The 26,962-nt window shown below is 36.6% G+C and overlaps 1 protein-coding gene across 2 annotated transcripts in view; it reads left to right on the top strand.

Moving 5' to 3' along the window:
- Positions 1-1,049: 1,049 nt before the first annotated feature.
- COMMD10 (COMM domain containing 10) overlaps positions 1,050-26,962 on the top strand; it is a 110,067-nt gene continuing 84,154 nt past the window's right edge. The window contains exons 1-4 of one of the 2 annotated variants that reach the window (XM_026069475.1): positions 1,050-1,488; positions 2,336-2,446; positions 4,256-4,411; positions 25,005-25,115. In XM_026069475.1, coding sequence (XP_025925260.1) covers positions 1,480-1,488; positions 2,336-2,446; positions 4,256-4,411; positions 25,005-25,115 — 387 coding nt within the window. In that variant the 5' untranslated portion in view covers positions 1,050-1,479. The remainder of the gene's footprint in view (positions 1,489-2,335; positions 2,447-4,255; positions 4,412-25,004; positions 25,116-26,962) is intronic. The other variant, XM_026069476.1, reaches the window with a different exon arrangement.

The following is a 26,962-nucleotide window of genomic DNA, read 5'->3' as shown; positions in this document are numbered from 1 at the left end:
CGGGGGGGTTCGGGTGCCCCTGCGGCAGCGAGCTGCAGCCAGGTGCCGTGCGCTACCGTGGCTGCCGCGTCCTGCGCGAAGCGGCAGGAGTCAGCCGGTAAACAACCACTGCAGGTCGCGTTAGCGGCCGTCCCTGGGGATAAACAGCCTGTGGACGCTCCTGTCCTGCTGCGTTACGTGCACCGCGTCGCGCATGCCGGCTGTGCCTGCTCTGTGCTGTCTGTCTGCTCTGCTCGGGTGCCCCCGCTGCCCCCCGACCCCTCTCGCCTTAGGGGCACGCTGAGACACAGCTGAGCCACCCCAAACTCCCTTCCTCATCTCTCCACATGCAAGGAAGTTTTCTGCTTAGGAAAGATATGGCAYCGTATTTGCTATAGGATAATTCATTTCCAATAATTTTTTTAAATAGCATTTTTGATTTGAATTTCATCCACCTTTAATGTTTCTTTTTTTTTTTTTTTTATATAATCTGTTTCCATGTCTCTTCTGCGTGCCTGTCTGTGGACTGGCAAGAGACAAATGCTAGTGCTTCCTGAACCACTGTGTTAGGAGAAACAAGGTCCTTAGTTTTTTGCACAAACTCCACCCTTGTTCTTGCAGGGTAAAGACTAAAAGCTTTTTTTTCATTTTTTTTTTCATTTCTGTATCTCCTTAGGCCAAAGTCATCTGTAGAACAGAGGTTAAAAACAAAGCCCAAAACTCTGTAATGAATATTGTTGTCATCTTTACAGATGTTTTAGTTCAGGGGTTTTATTTTGCATGACAGAAATAAAATCAGTAGTCAGTTTCATGATGTAGTGCCAAAAGTCAAACAGATTAAATCTGTTTGAAACTAAAAATTGCAGATGGAACTGTAAAAGAAATGTTAAAACAAGTGATTTGATTGAAAATTTCTTTCAGCTTTATGAAATACTTTATATCTGTCAGTGTTATATTTCGTGTATTCCCTTGTTTTGTGTTTAGAAGAAATGCATATATATAAAGTTTTTTTTATATGTATATATATATATATACACACACACCACAGACGCACACAGTAAAAGTTAAAATATTGTATATTAGGAGTAGCAAGGATAGAAAATACAAACTTGCAGTGTCATAATTATGACCTCTGATATGTGGGKTTTTTTTATTTGACTGATATACTGGTTTTTTTCCCTACAAAAATTACTAGCTAGGATGCTGTAGTTATTGTAGAGGGTTTTGCAATTGTTTTGAATGGATAGTAGCTCATTAGTAACTGGAAAGTGTCACCAACTTACTAACCAGCTATTGAGTAGTTTAAAAAGTAGCTAATCACTATTGATATGAGCTGGATTTGAGTGAATAAGCTAAATTGAAAAGACTAATCTCATGGGTTATTCAGTTGTCCTTTCCAAAGTATCTGGCACTGGGGCGTGTGGAATTGCTGGAAACTTTAAACAAGGCTTGGCTTAACAAAGCAGATACCTGGAGCTCTGCGTTTCCTTCTACCAGCTAATGATTCAAGTAATATTTTCATTTTGATATTCTTATTACAAACATTGTGACCATTGAAGCTTTTGTATAATTGCATTGTTTTGTTTATTCTGGCAGCTCAGTTGCTTTTTTGTGTTGCTTTGCAGTTTTGGATTACAAGTGATCTAAATATGGGGCTTTGATGTCTGTAACATAGATTTTTATTAATAATTACATATTAAAAGATTACGGTATCTGTTTTTAAGATACTACTTATTGTAATACGATAAATATGGTTCTTATATTTAAATGTACAGTACATTACTTTCTCAGTAATCTTTAATAATACAATGCACTATAGATTGTATTCAAATCTGACTTTCAAAATAACTTACATGAGAACTTTATTTCTTTTATAACAACATGGATAGTTTTCAAAACAGAAAAATGTCAGTATCCAGAGTGGCAGAAGCATATGTAACTACAATTTTGCCTTCTGTTTTCTCCGAGTTCTGGTTCGAGTAGTGCACTTCTTAGTCTTCATATTTTTATTTATAAAAGGATGTTGCAGATGATCTGATGTAGTCAAAACATAAATGTTTGCTTAGTAGCTTTCAGGTATATTTATTCAAATGCAGGGAGAAAGCATATTCTTGTGATGCATTTAAAAAAAAATCTTAGTAAGAGCCCACAATATCATGAGAAGTTCATTCTGATTTCCAGGGAGATGAATCACATTGTATTTTTCTGTTGGAAAACGGTTTTCCTTTGTTGTTTCCATTTAGAAACAAGTGGACAGCCACTATGTTTATAAAAATGGGGAGAAAGCTTTTTGTTTTGGCAAGTATGTTTTTGGTGGCTAAATAGACTGTCAGGAGTAACCATTTTTGTACTTCAGGCTGAAAGCAGCTTCAGTAAAGAGGAGGAAGAAAAACTTCAAGTAGCTTTTTCATTGGAAAAGCAGGATCTTCATCTAGTTCTTGAAACAATATCATTCATTTTGGAACAGGTACCATTTTTTTATCATTATAAATTGGTAGATATATATTTTTATCAGATTGTAGATTTCAAAAATATAGAAGTTAAGTTAAAAAGATATTCCTAAAAACATGCATCTCTAGTATACTCTATGTTTTGAGGGCTTGATTTTTTTACTGCTTCTGTTTGCATACCTTACTGATTTGCATTGGACTAACTGTATTTGTGGAGTGACATTCCAACTAATGTAAATACAGATGGTGGGAACCAGCTTTGCATAACTATGAGAGAAATATTGAAAATTCTGAGATACTGTCTTTCCTTTTATTAATTCTAAGCAATCTCTCAATTTTTTTTAACTCTTAGAAGAAAAATATTTGCATTATTATTGAGCCACATAATGCAGCTGTAGTATTTGAATGAGGAGGTGACTGCATGGTGTAGAGCTAAATATCTTGTAATGGAAGAGGTTTTCTGTTTCTGCTGTGGTTAGCTAGTAGTCCACCACTCAGATGGGAAGCCAAAGTATTACACAGTAAATATGGCAACTGAAGAAGTCTGGGCTCTTTCTTAAATGGTCACAACTGGAATGTTATCCATCCTTTTCCATGCAAGTATAGTAGGTGTATTCTGTGCACTTTTAAAGGTCTTGTCAGGGCATGCATACTGACTCAGATAGGTCTGTTAGGGGATTTCAGTTTTATCCTTTCTTGCCATTTTTTGAGCATATGTTTTTTTTCTTCTTTATCTGATGTAGAAAACAAATATTTAGTCAAAAGTGTTTGTGATTCATTCACTTTGTTAACATATTCCACAGCATTAAAAAGAAAACAAACTCAACAGTCCTCCCCCTACCTCCTACCCAACAAAAAACTAAAACAGGTTACATCCAGACTGGAATTCTGAATTTTCATCTCAGCTCAACCAAACAACTAATTTACCTGTCTTCTTCACTGCTCTTATTTTCATTGCACTGCTTCATTTATACAATTATTGGAGATGAATAGAAAAAGCAGTTGAGTCTCCTCTAGGACTTGCATTTATTTTGCATAAGAAAATGAAAGATAAATAGTGTCAGTCCAAAGAAGATTCCTGGTTGGAATACATCATGTGTAAGGACTCTTATTTTCTGCCTGACAGGCATCTCTTGAGAGTACCTGCTTGTTCTGTAAGAGCGTAATCTTTTTTAACAGCCTTTTGATCTGTGGTCATATCGCAGACAACCTAAGATGACTGCATGGTCTTTGTTCCCTGCTGTGTGGGTTTTTTTTTTTGTTTGTTTTGTTTTGTTTTTATCTTGCTGAACATGGTGGTGCCCTGCCCTGAAAGGAGAGGCCAACATGTGACACAGAGTGTTTATCACCAAAATCAGTACTTATATGGAGGAAATAGCTAACTTGCCTTTCTCGGCAAACTGAGCCTGCCTTTGCGGAATATTACCTTATAGTTAAAGCTTTCCTGAACAGCATGAATTTGGAAACGTTGTCCTTTCTTCATGGTCTCAGTAGACTGCAAAGCCCCCTTGTCTGTAGTGACAGCTGCTTTGGCATTACCTACAGTGAAGGCATGTACTTGTACTATTACTCAGATTCACCTGTGTTTTTTCTGCAATTTGTCCATCTTGAGAAGAGTCATTTGTAATATTACACTTAGACAGAACTGGGACAGCTGTACCCTTCTCTCTTCTCAAAGGGTCAAGGTGAACAGGATGCTTGCAGTCTCACAGTAGTATCACTAGTAAAAATCTTGTGTGAATGTGGAGGCCATCAGTGGTGGAATATATCTGGCACAACTTGTAGAGCAGTACTTCTACAATAGCAGTTATTTTTCCTTTTAACAGGCGGTCTATCATAATTTGAAGCCTGCTGCACTACAACAGCAGCTGCAAAGCATTCAGCTGGATCAAGACAAAGCGGAAGCATTTGCCAGTGCATGGGCGGCTGCAGGTCAAGATACGATTGAAAAGTTCAGGCAGAGGGTTTTGACCCCTCAGAAGGTAAACATTTTTCTAAAGGAGGGTAAAGCTGTATAGCAGTGTTTTAAAGCAAGGAATTTAAATTAAGACGCAAACTTCATGACAAGCCAACATAACAAAAAGGTGAAAAAGGATACCTAATAGATAATGGATAGATGCAATCAGAGGTGATTAAGTTCCATTGTCTTGAAGAGATGCTATATGCTAGCCGAGCTGCTGTAACTATTGTAACTTGACTACGTGTGTACTATCGGCAATGCGAAGTAATGAAACCTAAATATCCTTTGTAGATGTTTGGGARCGTGCTTTACAGTAGGGCAAGGATAAAATGTGCACATGGACAGTTGCAGTGTTCTGGCTTATGGGTGGCAATTTGTTAATTCTCTATAATTAAAGTGTGTATCTGAACTCCCCTGTCTTAAAATTTTGTAATCTGGTTGGATAGTGCATTTTGTAAGATACCTTTGGAGAACTTTTCTACTGTTGCATAATCTCATTTCATATGTGCCTGTTACCAGTTAAAATTCTCTTTTGATATATGCTGTGGAAGTCTGGCCTGTTGTATCTTTAGCCATGAATGTATACATCTATAAGCAGGTGTAACACATCCTTCTGTTGATTCCTAGTAAGCCTTCACCCACACAGGAGGTGTACACAGAACATACCAATTTCAGAGTAAAATGGTTCAACAAAGTTGTGGAAGACTGACTTCGTTATTCTTGCTTTATTTTTATCATTGCTATGTATCTTATCAGGATAAGAATTAGTTTGTTATTTCCATGGTTTGGTTAGTAAAATTTACTTAGAAAATGAATTGGATATATAAGGAACACGTAATACACTGGCAAAAACAGAACAACATAATTTATAGCAACAGCTTTTAGACTTTTAGGTGTAAAATGCACATTGGGAGAAGACAAGATACTTCTTGTCTGAGGTAGGGGCTAAAGATATTTAAACTCAGTACTGTGTAAAAAAAACTGTGTAGTTTTAGGCATAAAGTTTATAGAACTACAGTGTGCGCAATTATACTAACTCACGAACCCCACTAAGTAGGTAACTGATAGTGTAGGTACACAAAAATCAGTTGTTTGTGATACTGTGGCCTTCTGCCTTTTTGAAATGATATTTACCAGTGCCAAGCATAGAAGTCCCAACATTTAAATGCTAAGAGATCTGATGAGACTATAGGTAAGTATGACTTTCCTTTAAAGGAGGCAAGTCATTTGAAAATCAAGTGAAATTACAGAAGGTTATGAAGTTAACTCTTTAGAATACAGCATATGTGTGCAGAAATGGAAAGTAGTTCTGAAGATGTGTTACAAAGTAGCTGTCTGAGAATTTTCTTTATCTGCACTATGCAATGAACCAGTTTGCTTCTGTCTCCTCAGCGTATTGAGAAACTAATGCAAAACTAATACAAACAACTTTGGTCATCATTTGTTTCGAGTTCTCTGTGTGCTGAAACCAGTACCATGTACATCTGTGGTCTTTCTATGAGCTTGCTTGGGGGTGACATTGCTTTATATCTGTCTGTAGTTTTATGAGTCCTGCAAAATACAATGCTTCTCGTGTGTGTTAGGGTTTATGTTTTGAGATTCTCTGTGGCTTCGCCACCATCTAATATATAGTGGAATTGCATTTTGCTACATCCTGTATAAAAAAAGCTTTAAATTGTCTTTTGTAGTTAAGCTTGCAAGAAAACTCCTGCAAAGTACCATAGTGAAATTCATTTGTTTTTTTAGTATGAAAGCAGGTTTACTTATAGATGTGTGCCTCTACATACACTGAAGTGTCATTGTCACTGATATTTTTTTCCAGCCTGGATGGCAAGTTGGGTTGAGTGCGAATGTAGCTGTTAAGGAGTAATTTGAATTTGAACCACCTTAATTCACTTTCTCAGTTTGTTTCAAGAATCTGTAAAGACTTAATCCCATAGACTTTGGTTTAGTGAAAATCTTTGTGAAGTTCAAGAGTTTTTCCTTGGCCAAGGAATTAAATCCACAGAACTAATTCAGCTAATGGGGCACCTGAGCAGAGAACGTTTAAAAAATGAAATGGGGTAGTGCAAGGAGAACTTGCAGTCTCCTTGTGTAGTTGATGTCCTATGAATGCAGTAAATGACTGCATGATCCTTCCATTATTTGCTTGTTTAATCTATAAGCAATTGCATAATACTGCGTATTTTCTGAGTTTTCTTTGTGTACCTTGAGGAATGGAGGAAAAAATATTCTCTTATTCATAATGTATTGTTCTAGCAGCAAGCATGCTATAAACTCATCAGCATCTCTGGGTTTAAAGTAAAAAAGTTGGAATCCTGAAGGATACTTAGAGGTGAATATTTGTCTATTTAGTATTAGATTTTAGATTTTCTTTTTTTAAGATTGGTTCTGAGACTGAATTAATTTTTGTTTAAAAGAAGAGATGTGTATCTAGTTATTAATACTTTCTGAAACATATGTATGTGTGTAACATTTGTTAAAACAATTGATCCTGTGACTGTGCCCTGTGTATAGGTAATTTACACATTTACTTGTTTTTATGGCCATATATAAAAAATGTGGCATGTGAGGAAGCCTTCATGATGCATGAAGTTCCTGACTTGTGCCATTAACTTCTCCCACAGGAGCAATATTATGTACAAATTTCTGCTGTGCTGTATTTCTGTTAATTGCCAAGAAAATATGACAATTCTGTTGCATAATTGCCAAAAACATAATCTTGAAAGGTATTTTTTTCTTAAAGATGGTTTATTCATGCTCTGTATATGTCTGAAGTTGGATTCACAATGATGCTTTTTTTTTGTCAAGAGTATGTCTTGCAGTTTTGTTGGAGATTCAAACTTTAGGAATATAGGTGTTGCTGCACTAGATCAGAAAATCTCTTCATTGTGTATCCTGCCTTTAGCATTGGCCTGCGCTACATGTTTTGGATGAAAGTGTATGGATGTGATCATCTAGTTACGTAGTAGCTTGTTTGAGGGCAATTTCTGCTTCACCTCATTGCTTAGAAGCCTTCTTATACTCTAAAAGCTGACTGTTTATCACTTGTGAAATATTCTACTTAATGAACATGGAGGTTTTGGTCTATATACATGCCTGATTTGTTTTTCACCACCTGAGTGAAATTTCATGAAGAGATATGGATTCATATATATATGTATTTTCACTCTGTATACCCACTTATCTTTTGATTTTTAAAGGATGTCCCTTTTTTTATTATGAGAAAAGATGAAGAAGAACTTGTGGTTTGCAATATCACTCCAGTCTGTTAAACTATATATTTTTTTGTGTTCATTCTTGTTTTTTTTCTAAGCTACACAGTATGTGATTCCTCACTCTCATCCTGTGGAAGTCTCTCCTGCTTGTAATCATTTATATTATCTGTCTCTGACTTCTGTATCTGCTATACTTTATAAGAAACTAATGTGAATAGAATATGATATGTGCTTGCCTGGAATATTAATGTTTTATGCAGGGGCTTTGTAATATATATTTTTTCTTGTATGCTCTTTAAAATATACACATATACACACAACATATATGGCCTTTTGCTTGTTACTGCACACTAGTAGGGTCTTTTACTGACCTGTCCATGTGGTGTGCAGGATGGCATATTAATTTAGAATTCAGAGTATATATGAATATTTCATGCTTTTCCTCACCATGCTTTAGTGTACCTTTATCAACTCTGAGTTTTCTTTGCAATGGCTTTAGKGGGTGCATGCATGGGGTTGTTCATCTGGATCTGACTGATCCAGGGTCAGAATCAGGGTCATGGTGGTTGGTATTACTGAGGTCCTGATAGTTCTGCTCCAGCATGAGAAGGTGTTCAGAAGAAACTGTGTAGAAGGCATAATACATAATGTAACCAAGAAAGATCATATTGGCATTTTATTGTCTTTCCAAACTACTTTTCTAAAATCCAAGTGGCAAAATAATTTCTGGTCTCTCCTGGCATCCAGTACTTGTGAGTGCAATATTGTGGCAGTATTAAGAGAAGCTGCTATTAAATAAATCTGTTTTCTGTAGCATAGATATGAAAAGATCAGGCACTGATTTGTCTTTCATTTGTGTTTTAGGACAACATAAAATGTTTCACCATTTTCCTCTTTATTTAGAGGTATTAATGTCAGAGTCCAATACTTTGTGACCAGGTTCTTTTAGATATTCCACACATGGAGGGTGTAATGTTTAATATCAAAATTTAGTTATTTGAAGATATTACAAGGAATTTTTGATTTAGCAGAGTGATACAGCAATATACCAAAATCACAATACAAGTATACGTTACACTTGGGAAAATATAGCAATTGCAATATRCAGTTCAATCATAATGGAAAAAGTGATCCCCATTACCAGTCTCTATAATATGCTCACTGTCATGATGCTGGGCGTCCCCAGTCACCGAGGAGGAACACATGGGTGGAAACCAGCTCAAGCCCATGGCTCTCTTCAAAATTCTTTTGTTAGTTGTTCAGTTTTTATACTCTGTATTGGGCTGAGCCACGTGTACACTCCCCCCTCATGCTGGTCTGGCTAACTCAGGGAGACATTCGCACTCTTTTGATGAACTCAGAAGAAGCATTTATGTAGTTGTTTATCTAAAACAAAGGCCACCTTCCTGTCCCCTTTTGTGTTGACATAAAGTCAGCTTTCTTTGCAACAGCTGTGATCAGTCTCACCCTACATTATTCCTTGAGCTTCATGGGCACCTCACCCTTGCCCATCTCTTCTGAGCCTTCCTCTATTGCAGAGGCTTATTGCTCAGTCACAATGCTTTGCACTTCAGATGTGGGAAATTGAAGGAAGAACTGATAAATTATTAACCCACGGTCAGAATTAGTGGGTAGCTGATTGTCCAGGATCATTAATTGATAATATTACTCATTAATTTGGTTCACCACTGTTTAGGGAGAATGGGCCATTGTATCCAGTGGCCTACAGCAATGCTTAGATTTGGACTTCAGACCACTATTAGGGGAAGTAGTTTCTTACAGGTGTTTCATTCGTGTCTACATGTTTATTGTGTTTCTCTTGGACCACATTCCCTTCTTGCTCGCAAACTGCAGTTTGGATAAAAGCTGGTGTTATAAATTCTGGGTATATAAGTTGTATGCAATAGATGTAGGTGGTAATGTGCTGGCCAATAGCTTCATTGGGATGAAAAACCAAATTGAGTGTTAGTGCTACAGAACAGGTATTTCCCAGAGTACTGACTGGGTGAAGAATAACAGTTTCTCTGTGACATATTGAATGCTAATTTTGCTGTTGGAAGAAAGGTGTTTTTTTTCTTTTCTGAAGTTAAACCTTTAGATTTTGTTGGTGCTGTGCCACTTGGTTGGCCATGAGGTTATTGTCTCAGGAGAGATGAATAAAAACTGTGGAGTGAAATTAAGACTGCGTTTAATAGCATTTATTTTCTTACTCATCATTTTTCTTCCTTGAGGTATACTCAGTCTTCAGCTGTCCAAGTTTTTTAATTATGTATTGTCTCCTGTTGCATTAATTGGTTCTTTGAGTCTTTATGTGTATCCCTTTATTATATCATTTCTGCAATATAATACAATCAGTTAGTCAGTTAGAATGATGATATTTCTTTTTGTTTTCTCTCTGCAAAGGAAAGCCAGCCACTGCCACTGTGAATTCTCATGGTTGTTCTTTTCATTGATTCTGTTTTTATTTTTATTTTTTAATCACCTGTATTATGTTCTCTGAAAGTTTTTCAGTAACTGATGTAAATCTGTCTTTTAAAAGGACAGTCAAGCCAAATTCCTCATAGACTTCTTGGATTGGAAAACTATTCATGGTATCTTTAAAATATATTTAATTAAAGATCCACTTCTGTGTTACCAGGCAAGAGAAGTCTTTTTATAGCATTTGTGCGGTGTTACTTAATATAATGATGTGTGGGAATGCAACTAATGAAATTACCTACCTAAAACTCTTGACAGAGCTGTCAATTCTGTATCTTGTCTGGCTGTTTGAACCCATATGGGAAAAATTCTAAAGGTAGTTATCTCAGAAATTGGTCTTTTGCTGAGGGGTATATATGTAATGTGAATATACTAAATTCCCTGTGCTGAACTGTGGCAGATCTWTAGAAATACTTCTCTGAAGCATTCTAAAATTGTTATCATGAGAAAAGAACTGAATTGGGGCTCTCTATATAAATATTTACTTCTTTGGAAAACTTCTGGTATCAGGAGAAATGTGTGAGTGATATTTCTCCTTATTCTGCAAAGAGAAAGCAAACATCTTTCAGTTTCTTGTTTGTCTTTGTTCAATTTGTCATTCTTACAGGGGCAACAAAGACAACGTCTTCTCCACGGGCATTGTCACAATGAACTGTGAACCAGCTTGCATTATCTGATGCCCTCACAGACAGTGGCAAAAAGAATATGAATGATTAAAGATGTAATAAAGATGCAGTTTTATACCTACTGAGATTTATTCTAATAGCTAGTTACAGCCTGACCAAATCTGTTTAATCTTCCACTCACCCAACTTTACATTACATTTACAGGTGTTTTCATTATTTATTCATATTCATATTCAATTTTTAGGTACTACTTCAGTATCCCATAAGTATTCTTATTTTGATTTACTGATTTTTTTTTTTTTCTTAAGAGTTTTTTTCCTATCCTTCTTACCCCTTCCATTCCCTGCCAAGAAAGTGTAAATGATAAAGGTTAAAAGAAGTTATGCTTCAAACACATTTAAAAATATCTGAAACCTTTGTTTTGTTCCTACAGGCAAACCAGCAGAATTTAAGGTTCGAAAGGAGTCCAATGCTTCTCTTGTCTTACTTCCTGTATAATACAGACCATAATTTTTCTTTAAAAAACAACTTTTGAAATGGGAGCCCAGCTGTCATTTCAAGGCTTGAAGCAACTGATAATTTCTAGGGTGTTTTTTGTGGTTAAGAAATGTTTTTGCCTTATTTCTCATTAAAGTTTGTCTAACTTCATCTTCCAACCACTGGATCTGGCTATGCATTTTTTTACTTGATAAAAGAGCCAAAGAATTGTTAGAAATCTTTTCAATGTAAGTGCTCATAGACTGGTGCATATTTGCACTCCATTTTACCTGCCAGTCTGTGTCTGCAAATTTCTCAGATAGAGCTTGAGTAAAACAGTACTTTAACTTTTACACTAAGTGAATCTCTAAATATATTAGGGTACTGGAAACTGGATTGTTGATTCCGATGTTTGTTATATATTCCTGTTCTCTTTGCTATCAAGCTAGCTGCTTTTCTTTTAAAATACTTGTAAAGATGAAAAATTCCAGCAACTAAAAATAGGGAAACATCTTTTGAAGTTTAGCACTAGATTTCTGTACCAAATCCATGTCATACTTCTTTTGTTTCTTCCCTTTTGAAGTGCACTGTTACTTTTTGGTGTGTTGCTATTTCTTTTTTAAATTCAAAGATTTTTAAAAAATGAATTTTCTTGATATGGGGATTGAGTTCAACAGTCTGAAAACTGTCACTTTACCTGGCATACATGCTAGATGAGCCTTGCTAAAGAGTGATCTGACTTTATAACTGCAGACAAAAATAGTAAAGCAAACAAAATTAATACCAGTAATACCATCCACTAGGAGAATGCCATTCCTGGATGAAAAATCCAGTTAATTTTCTGTATTCACCCAATAAGATGACTTTAGATACGTAATTTGTGCAGTTTTTCCTTTTAGAATTGAGCCTCGATCTGTATTTCTATTTTTTAAAATTGTAAAGTCTTACCAGTCAAATCCTCTCTGAGCAAAAATTGAGGTACTGGCTTCTTGGCTTGCTCTGCTTGCTTCCTCTAGAGTTAATTATAAGCTGAAGCTCCCAGTTTACAAAGTTAAAACACTTGCTGCTGTTCATTTGGTTTGTTTTCTACCTCTTAATGTCGCTGATGTCATCAGGGAAAGTTGTGTTGAGGGATCTAGGATGTGCAGAGCAAACCTGAGGTGTGCCCTGTGGCTCTTTCCAGCTCCTCTGTCCCGCTCAGTAACGCCTGAATGGGCACAGAGAGAGAGAAACTGAATGTTGAATACGAGTGGGATTTACAGAGGACCGAAGTTTGCTGGGCAGTGAGGATGGTAGTACAAGCCAGATGGTTGGGAAGAAGGTGGTGAGTGGACAAGGGAGATGGATCTACTGAGAAGCTGGAGTTTGGATGCAAGGCAAGGAGCTAGGGGGAGAGACAGCAGTGGTTAATGCCATTGAAAACTTGTTTTGAAAGCAGTATTTGAATAGTTTGGAGTCAGATGTTCAATAATAAGGAGAAACAAAATTAGTGAGCACTGTTATACAGCATCCTTGTAGACGTAATGGTGATTTTTCTATATAGGTATTGTGTATGTAGTTTTTGTTTTATATAATGTACAGCTACTCCCCCCCCTCAAAAAAAAAAAAAAAGTATATATAGAAGGGCACTTGGGTATATGAGAAGCAGCTTTTTTTTTTTCCCCCCTTTTTCTTTTTTCTTGCAGACTAGTGAGAAAGGTCAGTTTGTCAAGGTACTTCTGCAGTGAAAGATCCACTGGACTGTGGTTGAGTTGAGGTGTGTTTATACAGTAGGAGGACAGATCTAAAAAATATTGTATACCTTAGGGTTTTTTCTTTGCTATTCAAGATGTAGTAGAGGACTACAATCAGAAGCTTTGCAAAGCTGTATGCATATTTGATAGTAATTATCTCTCTGAGTGGGCATACTTGAGTTCTAAGTATTGCTTCTTCTTAGTAGTGCATTATATGGAAGCTGGCCACCTCTGAGCAGATCATCACTTAAGTATCTTGGAAAATAATCAGTAAAATGAGTTTCCAAATGATTTGGGTGTCTCTGGTACATGAAATACTGAAATTACTATAGAGGCGTACCTCGGAGATATTGTAGGTTCGGTTCCAGACCACTGCAATAAAGCAAATATCACAATAAAGCAAGTCACACAAATTTTTTGGTTTCCCAGTGCATATAAAAGTTATGTTTACACTATACTGTAGTGTATTAAGTGTGCAATAGCATTATGTCTAAAAAAAACAATGTACATACCTTAATTAAAAAATACTTTATTGCTAAAAGATGCTAACCATCATCTGAGCCTTCAGTGAGTCATAATCTTTTTGCTGATGGAGGGTCTTACCTCGATGTTGATGGCTGCTAACTGACTAGAGTGGTGGTTGCTGAAGGTTGTGGTGGTTGTGGCAATTTCTTAAAATAAGATGGCAATAAAGTTTGCCGCATCAGTTGACTCTTCCTTTCACAAAGGATTTCTCTGTAGCGTGTGATGCTGTTTGATAGTATTTTACCCGCAAAATACTTTTTTCCAAATTGGAGTCAATTCTCTCCAACCCTGCCGCTGCTTTATCAACTAAGTTTGTGTAATATTCTGAATCCTTTGTTTTCATTTCAGCCATGTTCACAACATCTTCACCAGGAGTACATTCCATCTCCAGAAACCACTTTCTGTGCTCATCCCTAAGAAGCAACTCCTCATCCGTTAAAGTTTTATCATGAGATTACAGCAATTCAGTCACATCTTCAGGCTCCACTTCTAATTCTAGTTCTCTTGCTATTTCCACCACATCTGCAGTTACTTCCTCCACTGAAGTCTTGAACCCCTCAAAGTCATCCATGAGAGTTGGAATTGACTTCTTCCAAACTCCTGTTAATGTTGATATTTTGACGACCTCCCATGAATCAGAAATGTTCTTAATGGCATCTAGAATGGTGAATCCTTTCCAGAAAGTTTTCAATTTACTTTGCCCAGATCCATCGGAGGAATCACTGTCTATGGCAGCTGTAGCCTTATGAAATGTGTTTCTTAAATAATAAGACCTGAAAGCTGAAATTACCCCTTGATCCATGGGCTGCAGAATGAACGTTGTGTTAGCAGGCATGAAAACAACATGAATCTCAGTGTACATCTCCATCAGAGCTCTTGGGTGACCAAGTGCATTGTCAGTGATCAGTAATATTTTGAAAGGAATCTTTTCTTCTGAGCAGTAGGTCTCAACAGTGGACTTAAAATATTCAGTAAACCGTGTTGTAAACAGATGTGCTGTCATCCAGGCTTTCTTGTTCCATTTATAGAGCACAGGCAGAGTAGATTTAGCATAATTCTTCAGGGCCCTAGGATTTTCGGAATGGTAAATGAGCATTGGCTTCAACTTGAAGTCAACAGCTTTCCATTAGCCCCTAACAAGAGAGTCAGCCTGTCCTTTGAAGCTTTGAAGCCAGGCATGAGCTTCTCCTCTCTAGCCATGAAAGTCCTAGATGGCATCTTCTTCCAATAGAAGGCTGTTTCGTCTACATTGAAAATCTGTTGTTTAGTGTAGTCACCTTCATCAATTATCTTCGCTAGATCTTCTGGATGACTTGCTGCAATTTCTGCATCAGCACTTGCTGCTTCACCTTGCACTTTTATCTTATGGAGACGACTTCTTTAAACCTCATGAACCAACTTCTTCAAAAAGCTTCAAACTTTTCTTCTGCAGCTTCCTCACCTCTCTCAGCCTTCATAGAATTGAAGAGAGTTTGGGCCTTGCTCTGGATGAGGCTTTGGCTTAAGGGAATGTTGTGGCTGGTTGGATCTCTTATCCAGACCACTAAAACTTTCTCCATATCAGCAAGAAGGCTGTTTGGCTTCCTTACCATTTGTGTGTTCACTGGAGAAGCACTTTGAATTTCCTTCAAGACCTTTTCCTTTGCATTCACAACTTAGGCTGTTTGGCGCAAGAGGCCTCGCTGTAGGCCTACCTCAGCTTTCATCATACCCTCCTCACTAAGCTTCATCATTTCTAGCTTTTGATTTAAAGGGAGAGATGTGCGACTCTTCCTTTCACTCGAACACTTAGAGGCCATTGTAGGGTTACTAATTGCCCTAATTGTTGTGCCTCAGGGAATAGGGAGGCCCGAGGAGAGGGAGAGAGACGGGGGAACGAGGCTGGTCAGTGGAGCAGTCAGACCACACACAATATTGATCGATTAAGTTCTCCATCTTATTTGGGCGCAGTTTGTGGTGCCCCAAAACAATTACAATAGTAACATCCAAGATCACTAATCACAGATCACCATAACAGATACAATAATAATGAAAAAGTTTGAAATATTGCAAGAATTACCAGAATGTGACCCAGACAGGAAGTGAGGACATGCTGTTGGAAAAATGGCGCCGATAGTCTTGCTTGACACAGGGTTGCCACAAACCTTCAATTTGTAAAAAAAAAAACAAAAAAAAAAACCAAAAAAAAACCCCAACCCCCCCCGCAGTATCTGCAAGACCCACTAAAGCAAAGCGCAATAAAATGAGGTATGCCTGTATATATTTTAAAACTGTTTTCTAAAATACCCTCGTAATTCCCTCTTCCTGAGTTCTAGGACTTCAGTTTTATTTTTCCTTCTGTCACTGCTTCTTATATAAATCAAAATAATTGACCTCAGTTCAATTTCTGCTAAGTGTTTACCCAGTTCTAGAGTATTTCCTCCAGATGCAATAAAACATCAGAATTTGGGTCTTGACTTCATGCCTTCTTATGACCTCATGTAGATTTCTGAAGAACTGTCCTGTAAACACCAGATCATAGGTCATTCCCCTAAAGAAATTAGAGTAGACAGATTGTATTAGTGGGGGCAGACAAATGATATTATTACTTAGCTAGTAAATAAATCGGAAATATTTTTGCATTTGAAGAATAATCCACTAACTTTCATGAGTAATTGCTGTTACCTGCTGGAACACAGAAGGATAGAAAAAACATAGTCACCATCATTGCCCTCCTGGATGGATTTTTGTTGTTGCTAGGTTTTTTTTAGGAATATACTTTTCAATATTTAATCATTTGTCTTTCAAGCAGGTAGTGATTAATTGGAAAATTAAACATCAAGATTGGTTGTTTCAGTCTCTACTGAGAATTCTAAACTTAAAAATGCTTTATAAAAATTCAGTATTTGGTTGGAAGGACGTAAATATTCCTTGGAAAGGGTATAATTTCTTTCTGTGAAAAGCGAGTTGTTTCACTGCAGACTTCCTTTTCCATGGAACAGTTATTACAGTGAGGCCTGCTTGAAAMAAAAAAGACACACAACCCCCTCCCCCCGCCAGCAACATCGAGGCATGTTACCAGAGTTTCCTTCAAAGATGTTCATGCCACCTTAACACAAGTCAGTAGCAATAATTAAGAGTAGACATTGATGTGTTTATGCCAGTCATCTCCCCCCACTCCCAGTGCTAGAGATTGATATCAGTAGGAAACTAAACTAACTCTTGTTTGATCTAGGGCTTATCCTATGGGAAACAATCTCTTCCTGATTACAAAAAATTTCAGTGATGAAGAATCTACCTGTGATGATTGGCAAATTTTTCCTGTAGCTGGTTGCCTTCCTCTTAAAAATGTGCACCTTTTTCTGTTTTAATATGTTTGCTACATTGAGCGCACTTTGGCTTCATCCTAATGGTGTCTCCTCTGCATTAACCATCTTTTGTTAAACTAACTAGGAGAGCTCTTTGAGAAGTTCAGTCAGACACATTTTCTCATCCTTTTCTTGTCCTCTTGGGTAAACTGTCTTCAGGTATCATTATCATGTTCAGCAAAAATGACATTATCATGACTTTTGATTCTCCAGTACTGAATGGGCTGATGAAGAGCCGACTTGGGATCTTAGGCTGCACGTTTTACAGAGCAGCCTTGATGGAATTGGCTTGGTGCCATGTTCTAGTTTCACATCGGTGTGATTACACAGGTCTCAAGTTAGAGTAGTGCGTTGTAGACCAATGTTTTAGTTAACATGTAATGCACCTTTCATCCTCTGTCACCCATACCAAGCTGGTAGTTAGTTTATTACTTCCATAGATAGGAGTTATAATACTCTCTGTAGATGAAGGATGCGTTGAAAAGTATGCATGAATGCAGCTACCATTTAGTAAGCATTTTGGCTAGTTTGATTGTTGAAAGATGAGGGGAAGAATCCCCAAACTTTTAATATGCCAGAATTCTAGCTGATTTTCTTTTACTACAATGAAACAGGGAATGCTTGGCCTTCAATGGAGAGAACTACGGGAGTCACCCTTTCAAAAATTAGTGTGAGTGAAAGAGTCATACTTGCGTTCTTGTATTCATAAAGGTTATTTGATTAGAAGAGCTAAAATAAGTGTCTTGTAAGTGGAAAAAATTTGCACTTGAAAAATTGTTTTGTTACAGGTGATTTATTTCCTCAAAGTATTTTGTTAGCTGAAAAACATTTTAAGAATGTTTTGTGTCAGTGTGATATGTGCTATTATAATCATATGAGAAAGGGATTTGCTTAAGATGTCTTTCATATCCCATTATCTCTCACTTCACTGTTCATAACAGCTTTGGTGACAGTAGTACTACAGATGTCTTAAATTATATAAACAGCTATTTCAGATCCTTCTAGGAAATGTTTTTACCTTTAAAGTTGGACTATTCCTCTGAAATTAGAGGGAAAAATAGCTAAAATGAGTGTATTAGTTTCTAGGTTAAAACAAAAGATTCTGATTTCATTTGTAATGCATGTTTTAAATAGCTTTTTTCATCTGTAATTGTTGCCTTTGGAAACAGAATAGGTTCATTTCTAAAGTACCTGTGGGAAGAGACATGAGTTGTTCAACCTCCCTATTACTGCAAGCAGTCACATCATGTAGTGCACGATCTAAATTTCTCAGGCTCCGTCTTTAAAATATCTGGTAGTTTCTGCTTCCGCTGGTACTGTTAGAAGGTAGTTCTTGAATCTTATTTCTCCAGCTATCATAAGTCTACTTTCTGAAGCATGGGTGGTTTTTCCTCCAAGCTGCTCTCTTTTAATATATAAATCAAGCTGTACTGTTACATGATATCCTATAGAGTTAATTATTCTTAACTTTCTAACAGTAGAAGTTTAGAATTTGGAATCTTAAATTATGAATATTTACTTTAGATTGTGAATTAAAGCAGTCTTTTAACTAAGTGGAAGCTCCAGCATTGATGTGGTGAAGTTGAGCTTACTTATAAGAGTAAGTAAACTGGTAACGTTTCTGTAACGTGCTGATAAAGTCATCCTCTGTTTGGTAGAAATAGATGAGGAGAGTGTAACTCTGGATAGTGTAATAATAGTGCCATTGCACATGCATGTTTATTTTATTTTCTTACAGGAAGAGCTTTATAAAAACAAGCAGAGTTTTTTCTCAGGCTATGAAAGGTATAATCTCATGTGCAATACCATTTAAGTTGTCACAAATATTAGTTCATTTTGAACTGAAAGGCTTCTCAAAATAAGGATTAAAGTATTATAAAATCAAAGAGTTGGACCTATATCAGTGGAGCTTGAAACGAATTTCTGTCTTGATGCAACCTTCCTAGTTTGTTTTCCTGAAATAGTTTGCTGGGCTTCTGTCTTTTCCATAGTAGACTGGTATCTTTTGTGATACCTATAAAGAATGAGTCAACAAAGTTCTTCATGACATTCTATTTCTATTATATGGTTATTAAAAAGCTCACAAAAATGAAGCCAATTACACTGCATCAGCATGTCTTCAAATTAATCAGCCTGTCTGTGAAGGAAAGTAATCAGAAGTGCAAGTAAATTACCTTAAAATGGCTCCTTGAGTTAAGGAGAGTTGGATGTTAGTTCTCTGCTATATAAATCTAAAACAGCATTTTGTGCCTGAAACAAGAATAAGAATGTTCATGTTAATCAAGTCCTTTAGCATCACTAATGCCAGAAGCAGTAGTACTGCTAGAAGTAGTCTCAGGTCTGTGCCAAGATTTGAATTTTTAAAAGAGATATTACAATTTATTTTAAGTTTTGCTCAAGTTAGCAATCATCTCACTGGAGGCCAATTTGACCAGATTGATAAGCTCATTATGAACTAGGTCAATAAGATTTAATATCATATACCATAATTTCCTTAGTAGGTGTTTTTCTTCTCAATATTCACATCAGCGTGACCTAGTTACTCTAAAGGACACTCCTGTTGGCTTTTATTTCTGACTGTGGGCCACAAGCTCAGTTTGCTTTAAATTTCTAATCAAGCTATACCACTTGTGTTAAAAAGCTGTAGAAGTTCCTTAGTAACTTCGGGGTAATGAAAACCTTTCCTTCCTAAAAAGGAATATGTGGGGTTTTTTTTGTTTTAAAACAAGCAAGCAAACAGACAAGCCAGAACACAGCCAATTGACAATGGAAATAAACCCTCTCATGCAGCAATGGAAAATGATGCTCAAAATAGATCCTCCAAATATCATCAAAATTATTAAAAGATGAGGTTATGATATATTTGGTTTTCAAACATTACCGAGTGTAATGTAAGGAGCCTTTGGCAATATTGAAAACATTAGTAGTAATAGTAAGCTACATAAAATGGGTTGTTCGCATGCACTAAGTGTTCCTTGCCTATGGTGGACTTTCTTAAGCTTTTTTTCCCCCATAAATATAAAATTACAGAACACTGCTATTAATTTAGAATTATTTCTATATTCCCCACCCAGTCAAACTTGTTAACAAGTATTCAGTCCAGAAATCTGTTTTTCTCACTTTAAGATGAAACTTTATTTTTAAGAAATTTTTTCTTGTTGTCTGCTAAATGGTGATAAGCATTTTTATCTCTCACTGTAGAAATGTATACAGTCATTTTTTTATCTGGAATTCTAATAATGGATATGCCCAGATCTTCATAATCTTTCTTGTAGCTGGTTAATCTATAGCTACTTGTTGAATCGTGTTAAGTCTGTAACGCTGATTAACTGCATTTGCGCATGTCCTGAATCATAGCAGAATGCTTTTAGTCTTGAATTAACTAAAAACTATCATATTCTAAAATGGTTGTTTGTGCAGAAATGAAATACGTATTATTTAATTCTATTTAGGGAAAGCTAGCTGTTCTGAAAGCAGCAAGTCTTGTCAAGGGAATGGAGCTCAGGAATCTGAGTGAAATAACTGCAACTTCATAATATGTTAAATTTGAAATGTAAAGTGATTGGCTGTTCCATAACTGTCTAAATGTCTGGCTGTTGTAAAAACTCTGATCATGTTGATTTTTATATATTCAAGCGATATTTCCCTACTGTAATTCTTACTGGTTCAATACTTTATTTTTTGCGACTCTTGTTTTCTTCTGAGATCAATATTTTTAACACTTTTTATTGGACAAATAGATGCCAAACTGTGGATTATCCATGGAGGAAAAATAATAGTTTGCATGGTACTTTGGCATTTTGCTTGCGTTGCACTAGGTAGTAGACTCTTTGTGCTGTATTGGTGAGTTTTCAGGGAAGTAGTACCGATTTTCTGAGTTTCCTCTAATGATTCATTATGATATTGGATGACCTTCTGAAAGCTTCACCTTCTGGAAGCAGATAATTTATATGAAAATTTAGTTTTCCATTAAAGATTAAAAACAAGCTTCTAGTCCTCTTGGCTCTAGAGAGAGATGGTAAGTGTCATCTCAATGTATCTCAAAGACTCAAATTTGAAAAATATCCCCTCTTGCCCAGCTCCAGCACCTATTGAGCACTTAAAACCCCTTTTTCCTCTCCTCCCTTAAAAATATTGGGCCCTGCTCCAGAAGTTTTGGTTGGCTGAAGCTGACAGTGTTGGGGGAGACATTTTAGGTGTTTATGTATTCTCTGAAATTCTGCTTCCACGTTCAGTTTTCTCTGTCTTCTCAGTGTTCCCGCTTACTTTCTTTTCCCAAATTAAGCTCCTTACCAGCATTTTTTTTCAGTGCCAGTTTCTCAGTGACTTTAGTTCCATTCTCTGTCCTCAAGTTGAGGCCCTGCCGTGTGTCTCTCCTGGACCTCCAGTCTTCCTTCACTCTCAAAGCTGCGGTCCATTCTTTCTTCTGGATTCCAACAGACAGATTTCTGTATGGTTAATATAATAGTATGTAAAACACAAAGAGCATTAAGTGGTGAGAGAAGTAGTGAATTTTATGGGTGTTATTCTGTGGGCTATGTGAAATCCTCTCTTGGTTGGAGACCTTGCATGAAGTTCATATCAGATAAGCTGTGAAAGAGGGCTCGATGTCTACAGTGTGCATGGGTGCTGTGCAGCCTGTGTGGAGAGTGGCTTTCACGCAAACATTTTACTATAGCTGTGGTAGATTACTAATGATTTGCTTATCCTAATGTATAAAATATTGTGCTCTTCTGTTTTGTATGGAAAGTATTTCAGTGAAGAGGACAGTAGGCAAGAGAATGGAGGATTACAGGGGTGATCTAATTTGAAGCTTCCCCTATCTTAGTTGCCATGGATCTTTTGCTGTAGTGTTCATGGAACAGACCTGAAGGTTTTTCATACCTACTTACTATTGGTTTTATTTAACAACTACATTTTTTCCTCTCCTTGTTTTCCAGCTTGCCCCCCTTCCTTTTTTTAAAAAACATAACCCCGAGGTTAAGTGAGTGTCAGAGATATCAGCGAGAAGTTGCAGAGCTAAATAGTACATTTTCAAATGTATTTATTGTTGCAGTGACAAGGTAGCTTTCCTTAATGTTGCTCGCACATTTCTAAACTGCTGATAAGAACTTGTGAAAAGAAGTTAAAGGTGTACACTAACTAAAAGTATGGCTTTATTTTCATGCTAGTTCTAGAGAAAGACTGTTTTCCCCCCAGTAAATGCTTTTCACATAAATGTGAATGTTATCACAAGTTCTGGCACCATAAAAACTCTCCCCATTGTTTTGTTTTCTATGACCTGTATTATATCAGAAGTGGAAATAATTTAACAGTCCTTTAACTGTTAAGAATTTAACACTCCTTGTATCTTCTGAAAAACGTAGCCCTAAAATATGTACCGCTTCATGGCTACCAAATACAGTGCCTTGACAAAACCACTGCGCAGAAACATGTCTCCACTCTCAAAAGGTTAATTGATATTTCAGAATGTTAAATGTCTTCTAAGTAAACATGACTGTGGCCAAACATATGTTCTAGTTTCCTTTCATGCAAAGAAATAGGCAGACCATTTTGAAGCCTTAGGCAGCATACTGTTTGTTAATCAAAACTTGTTCTCATATGGCTATATTTAAAACAGAAAAGACACATGAATCATATAGAAAAACAAAGTAATTTTAAGGTAAAGCAATATAAAAAAAAGAGTTATGACTGCTATTCAGTTATGAGCTCAGACCACTGTGTTGCCACATATATTGTTTGTTCTGAGCCCTCTATGATATTCCTGGATAGAGGTGAGTTAAAAGTGAAGCAGAAGTCGTAAGTCTGAATCTGCTTGCTTTTAATGATTTGTTTTTCATGTTATGCACAGTGTATTGTCTAACAGCTAGAGCAAAGCCTTGAAAGTCTCTCTTCCTAGGATATTGGTTTTGTCCCTGCTGGCATTATTTTATAATCCTGGATAAGATGCTAGCCTCTCTAAGCCTTGGTTTCCATACTAGTACAATAAAGTGTTTAAGGCACTGATTTAAAAAGTCCTTTCAAAATTGAGGAGCTCTTAGCTGGAACACCAGTGACGGCAATACAAAGGGCCATCAAATTCCAGAGCTTGCTTGCAATCTCCAGGCTTGGCCTTAGTGGTTAGATGGGTGCAGATGTTTCATCAAAATAGCTAGTACTTTCTTTTGTTGCCTGCTTTGGACTGCTCCCACTGCCACTCTGTTATCCATCACTTGGATCTTTCTCTGTTGACCATTATGGATTTTGAACCACACTGAACTGATCTTCTTATGCTTGCACTGAAAGCTAGAGTAGGTCAAGGTCCCAAGATCTCTATCACTGCGWGGACTAGAGAAACAAACGTATACTTTCTAATTTCTTTAGTTAGTTTTGTTGAAGTTTGTGGAGAGAAAAATGTTTTCCAGGCTGTCTCATTCTAGCATAATTTGCTGGTGTGCCTAGAAAGGTTCGAAGTAATGTAGATACTGGCCAGAACAAAGGCTTTGCAGGCTCATCTGTGCTTATTGTGATTGGCTTGGCAATGCTTTTGCAGAAGTGACTGCTCTTTTGGATTGTGCGGTACTTCTGGGCGGGGTGGGTTGTGCCCTGTTATTTTCATTAACCAGTGTGTAATCAGCTTAGAAGAAATCAAAACAGATAACTGACCAAAAACTAATCTGCTTTTAGGATTTATAATATTTGTCTTTAAAGCATCTTAAGTCTGCATATACTGTTCTTAGAGATAAGTCCACTACAAAATGCACTAGAATATATTTACAGCATGTTAGCTGTGCCAGTTTCTGTGTTGTAAGCATGCTTTTCATTGATTTTAATTTAATGTGTAAACTACATTATTTTTACCGCAGAGTGAAGCCTGAATAGTGGCATTTATTGCAGAGCAGCTGATAGACTGCAGGTTGATATGCTAAATTTCTTCACACTGTCCTGTATATGTAGCTGTATGCAAAGTCACTCTGAGACTGCTCCATGTTTTTCTGTTAACTGTGTCTGCGTTTGGCTAAGTTCCCGAACTATCTTGGTGGCTGATAGATCACGATACCTCTTCTTCTTGTTGGTATACTTGGTCACGTAACTTACAATGTTTATTATATAACTGGTGTATTATGTATGCAGTACACAAAGTGTATGCGAGATATTATATATAAATGGTACGGTTGTATAGAAATGGTATAGTTGTAAGATATTTCGTAAGCTCTGTCTTTGAGCTGTGCCCATGTAAGATATTTACCACCATTCACTACCTATCCAGTCCGTCATCTAGAGATTACTGTCACTGTAGGAAACAGCATAAGTACTGGCTTCTCTGCTTTTCTGTTCACAGCCAAGCATCTCTGGTGTGGCTTTGTGCTACTGATGATTTTAACTGAGTTGTTGAACTGTAAGAGGTATTAACTGGTCTGTGGCACACTTTCATTTTACCAATTCAGCTAAAATATTTACTAACAGAGGGTGAACATTGAATTAAAATTTTGTGTGCAAATTAACCTGCTACGTGATAAGACTTCAGATTTCTCCTGTTCTTTATTCAAGAAAGCTATAGGTTAATTCCGGAAAGACTTGTAGTTCTGTTCTTACATACTCCTTCACGCGTGAGGCATAGCTTGATAATGTTTGAATATCATTTTAGATGCATGATTAAAAAGTGATTTGAGATGTGTTTTTTTGTTGTTTCTGTTGAAAATGAGCAAATTCTGTTGTTCACAGGCTCAGCTGGTTTTTGACTTTTCAGTAGTAAAAATTTAAAAAGCAGCACAGAATTATTTTTGTCATTAACATCTGTATATGGTAGAACACACATAAGTAGATCCGTTGATTAAGAAATTACTATTCATAAAATTTTTTCCCTAAAATAAATATGTAATAAGTGGAAGCCTCAAATTTGCCCATCCTCTTTTGCTTAGAGGAGAAATCCACCTTATTTTGAATCCTTAATTTTGTTCTATGGATTGGTTCCAGCAGATCTGAAGCATTTTAAGTCACTGTATTTTGGATGGTCAAAGGCAATTTGAACTGTTAAATTTGGTTGGAGGTAGAAGCAAATCTGTCTTGCAGTCCAGGAGAATTTGCAGAATGTCCATGGTATAAAAATGCTTAACATTTATGTAGAGCCTGACAACATGCTCACTGACACAGACCATTCACAGACACTGAAAGYTGATCCCCCCAGAGCTTCTGCAGCATCTGATTATAATCTAAATTTGTGTTTTGTAGCTTGAAACAATTGGATGGCAGCTTAATCTTCAAATGTCCGAGTCCATGCAAGCAAAACTGAAATCTCCTCAAGCTGTGCTGGAGCTGGGAGTGAGCAATGAAGATTCAAAGGTATAAAATGCACGTCTGACAGAGTAAGAATGAATTGTGGTCATGGCCTTGTTTAAAGTTTTGAGACAGCAGTTGAAACTCTTGATCATTGTTAATATCTCACCGTTTTTTTCATATTTCTGTTTTACAAAACTATTAAACAACTAGGTGATTGAAATTGTGAAGTACTGATGTACTAGCATACACATTAAGTTGGCTGGAGGTTGTGAGCTGTGTTGTAAGCTCTTTGGGCAGTGAGGTAATGGAGAGATGTCATGGAGATATGGTTATTTTATGTCTCTAAAATATCTTTATAGCACATATCTTGTGAATGGTACTTATTACACATCTAATGCCTAGTTCCTTGCTGCTTTCTACCATGTATATACTTATATTATTCATYACTTGAAACCTTTCTGTGTATATGCGTGTGAAAGATGACATAGTATGCAAGGCCATGGAAAGCCAAAGCTTTAGAGATTTTGAGCTAAAGTCTTATATTCAAGGATTTTAGTGACTGGTGGTGTTTCAGTGCCAAGCAGCGCTTCGAAGATCTTCATTCATATAAGCTGTATCTTGTGCTAGTTAGCATGTTTTAAATTAAATACATGAATGGCTGTTCACCTTATTTTGCTGATAGAAATTGGAAAGACTTATCCTCTGTGGTGTCTCTCATGTTTATCAATGAAAGAGTCAATGTAAAAGATTTGAGGAAAAAAAATGATTTGAAACTCAATTCTGATTTCACATTGCATTTCAATCACAGTAATTGTACTAATGTGAGTGGAATTTCTGATTTCTAGTAGAATAAGAGAATGTAGAGCTTATGGTTGTGCTTCACACCAGGACCTGCAATAGAGTTATTTTTTTCAGCTGTTCACTGCACATTATGTTTCTGAAACACATATACAGGAACCACACAATATTTTATGTGCTAGTTGCATTAAGAAGCACAGCATACAGATTCAAATCTATGACAAAGTAACTGTGAGGAAACATGAGAAAAATGTGACACTTTACAAAAAGAAAATTCTCTTGATTTTCTTTGCATGTAGTTTGTTTTGAGTGAATTGCCCAACTTTGTTTTAGAACAAGATGAAATTAGTAGAATTTTGTGCATTATATAAGGAAGACAGTAGAACCCTATGTGTACAACCGAGTTACCTTTCAGTACAGTCAACATTTGTATTTAAGCCCAGTTAAAGCAAAGTGTGGTATTACATGGACAGACCATCCCCTGGTAGAATGCAGACGGTAATGGGACGTGCGTACCCGTCTTCTGCCTGGGTGCTGAACCTGTGGTTCTACCTGTTGTTTCCTGGATAAAAATGAAGATCCTGTTAGCACTTTTTGTGAGAAAAGAATGTTAAGTCTATGTTCTAGCCAAATTCTAACTTGGATAATTCTATTCTTTCATGTTTAAACTTCTTCAGTAGGTTCTGCTATATGTTTCTTCTTCTAAATTGTTTTGTAGAACTATGTGACAAGATATTTAAGTGCATAACTGTCTCTATTTGATTGTCTGCATTTTGGTTATCTAGCTACATTATGATTCTGGTCATCATTTCTTAACATAAAGATAGCTTTAGACACATTGTTTTCTTCATAGTGAGCTGTTTGTGATCTGCTTATAAAATATTAAGTTAGGATTTGAGAGCTAATCCAGACTCCAATATCTATTGTGGAACAAGATGCTATTTTCTTTGCTTTGGTTTTCTAGCTTTAAAACAAATGAACAAAAACTTGAGATAAAATTTTTATCTGCGGCTTGTCCATTAGAGGTATGTATGGAAGCAGTGATAAACCAAATAAAGCTCCCAGGCCATAGATGTCCAAAGTGGGCTTTTTGATAAAATTGTCCATATAGT

Source organism: Apteryx rowi, unplaced genomic scaffold (assembly GCF_003343035.1).
Source record: "Apteryx rowi isolate R43461 unplaced genomic scaffold, aptRow1 scaffold_299, whole genome shotgun sequence".
In the NCBI taxonomy this organism is placed as follows: Eukaryota; Metazoa; Chordata; class Aves; order Apterygiformes; family Apterygidae; genus Apteryx; species Apteryx rowi.
Note: the sequence above shows the minus strand (reverse complement) of the source record. Positions and strands in the feature narration are given on the sequence as shown.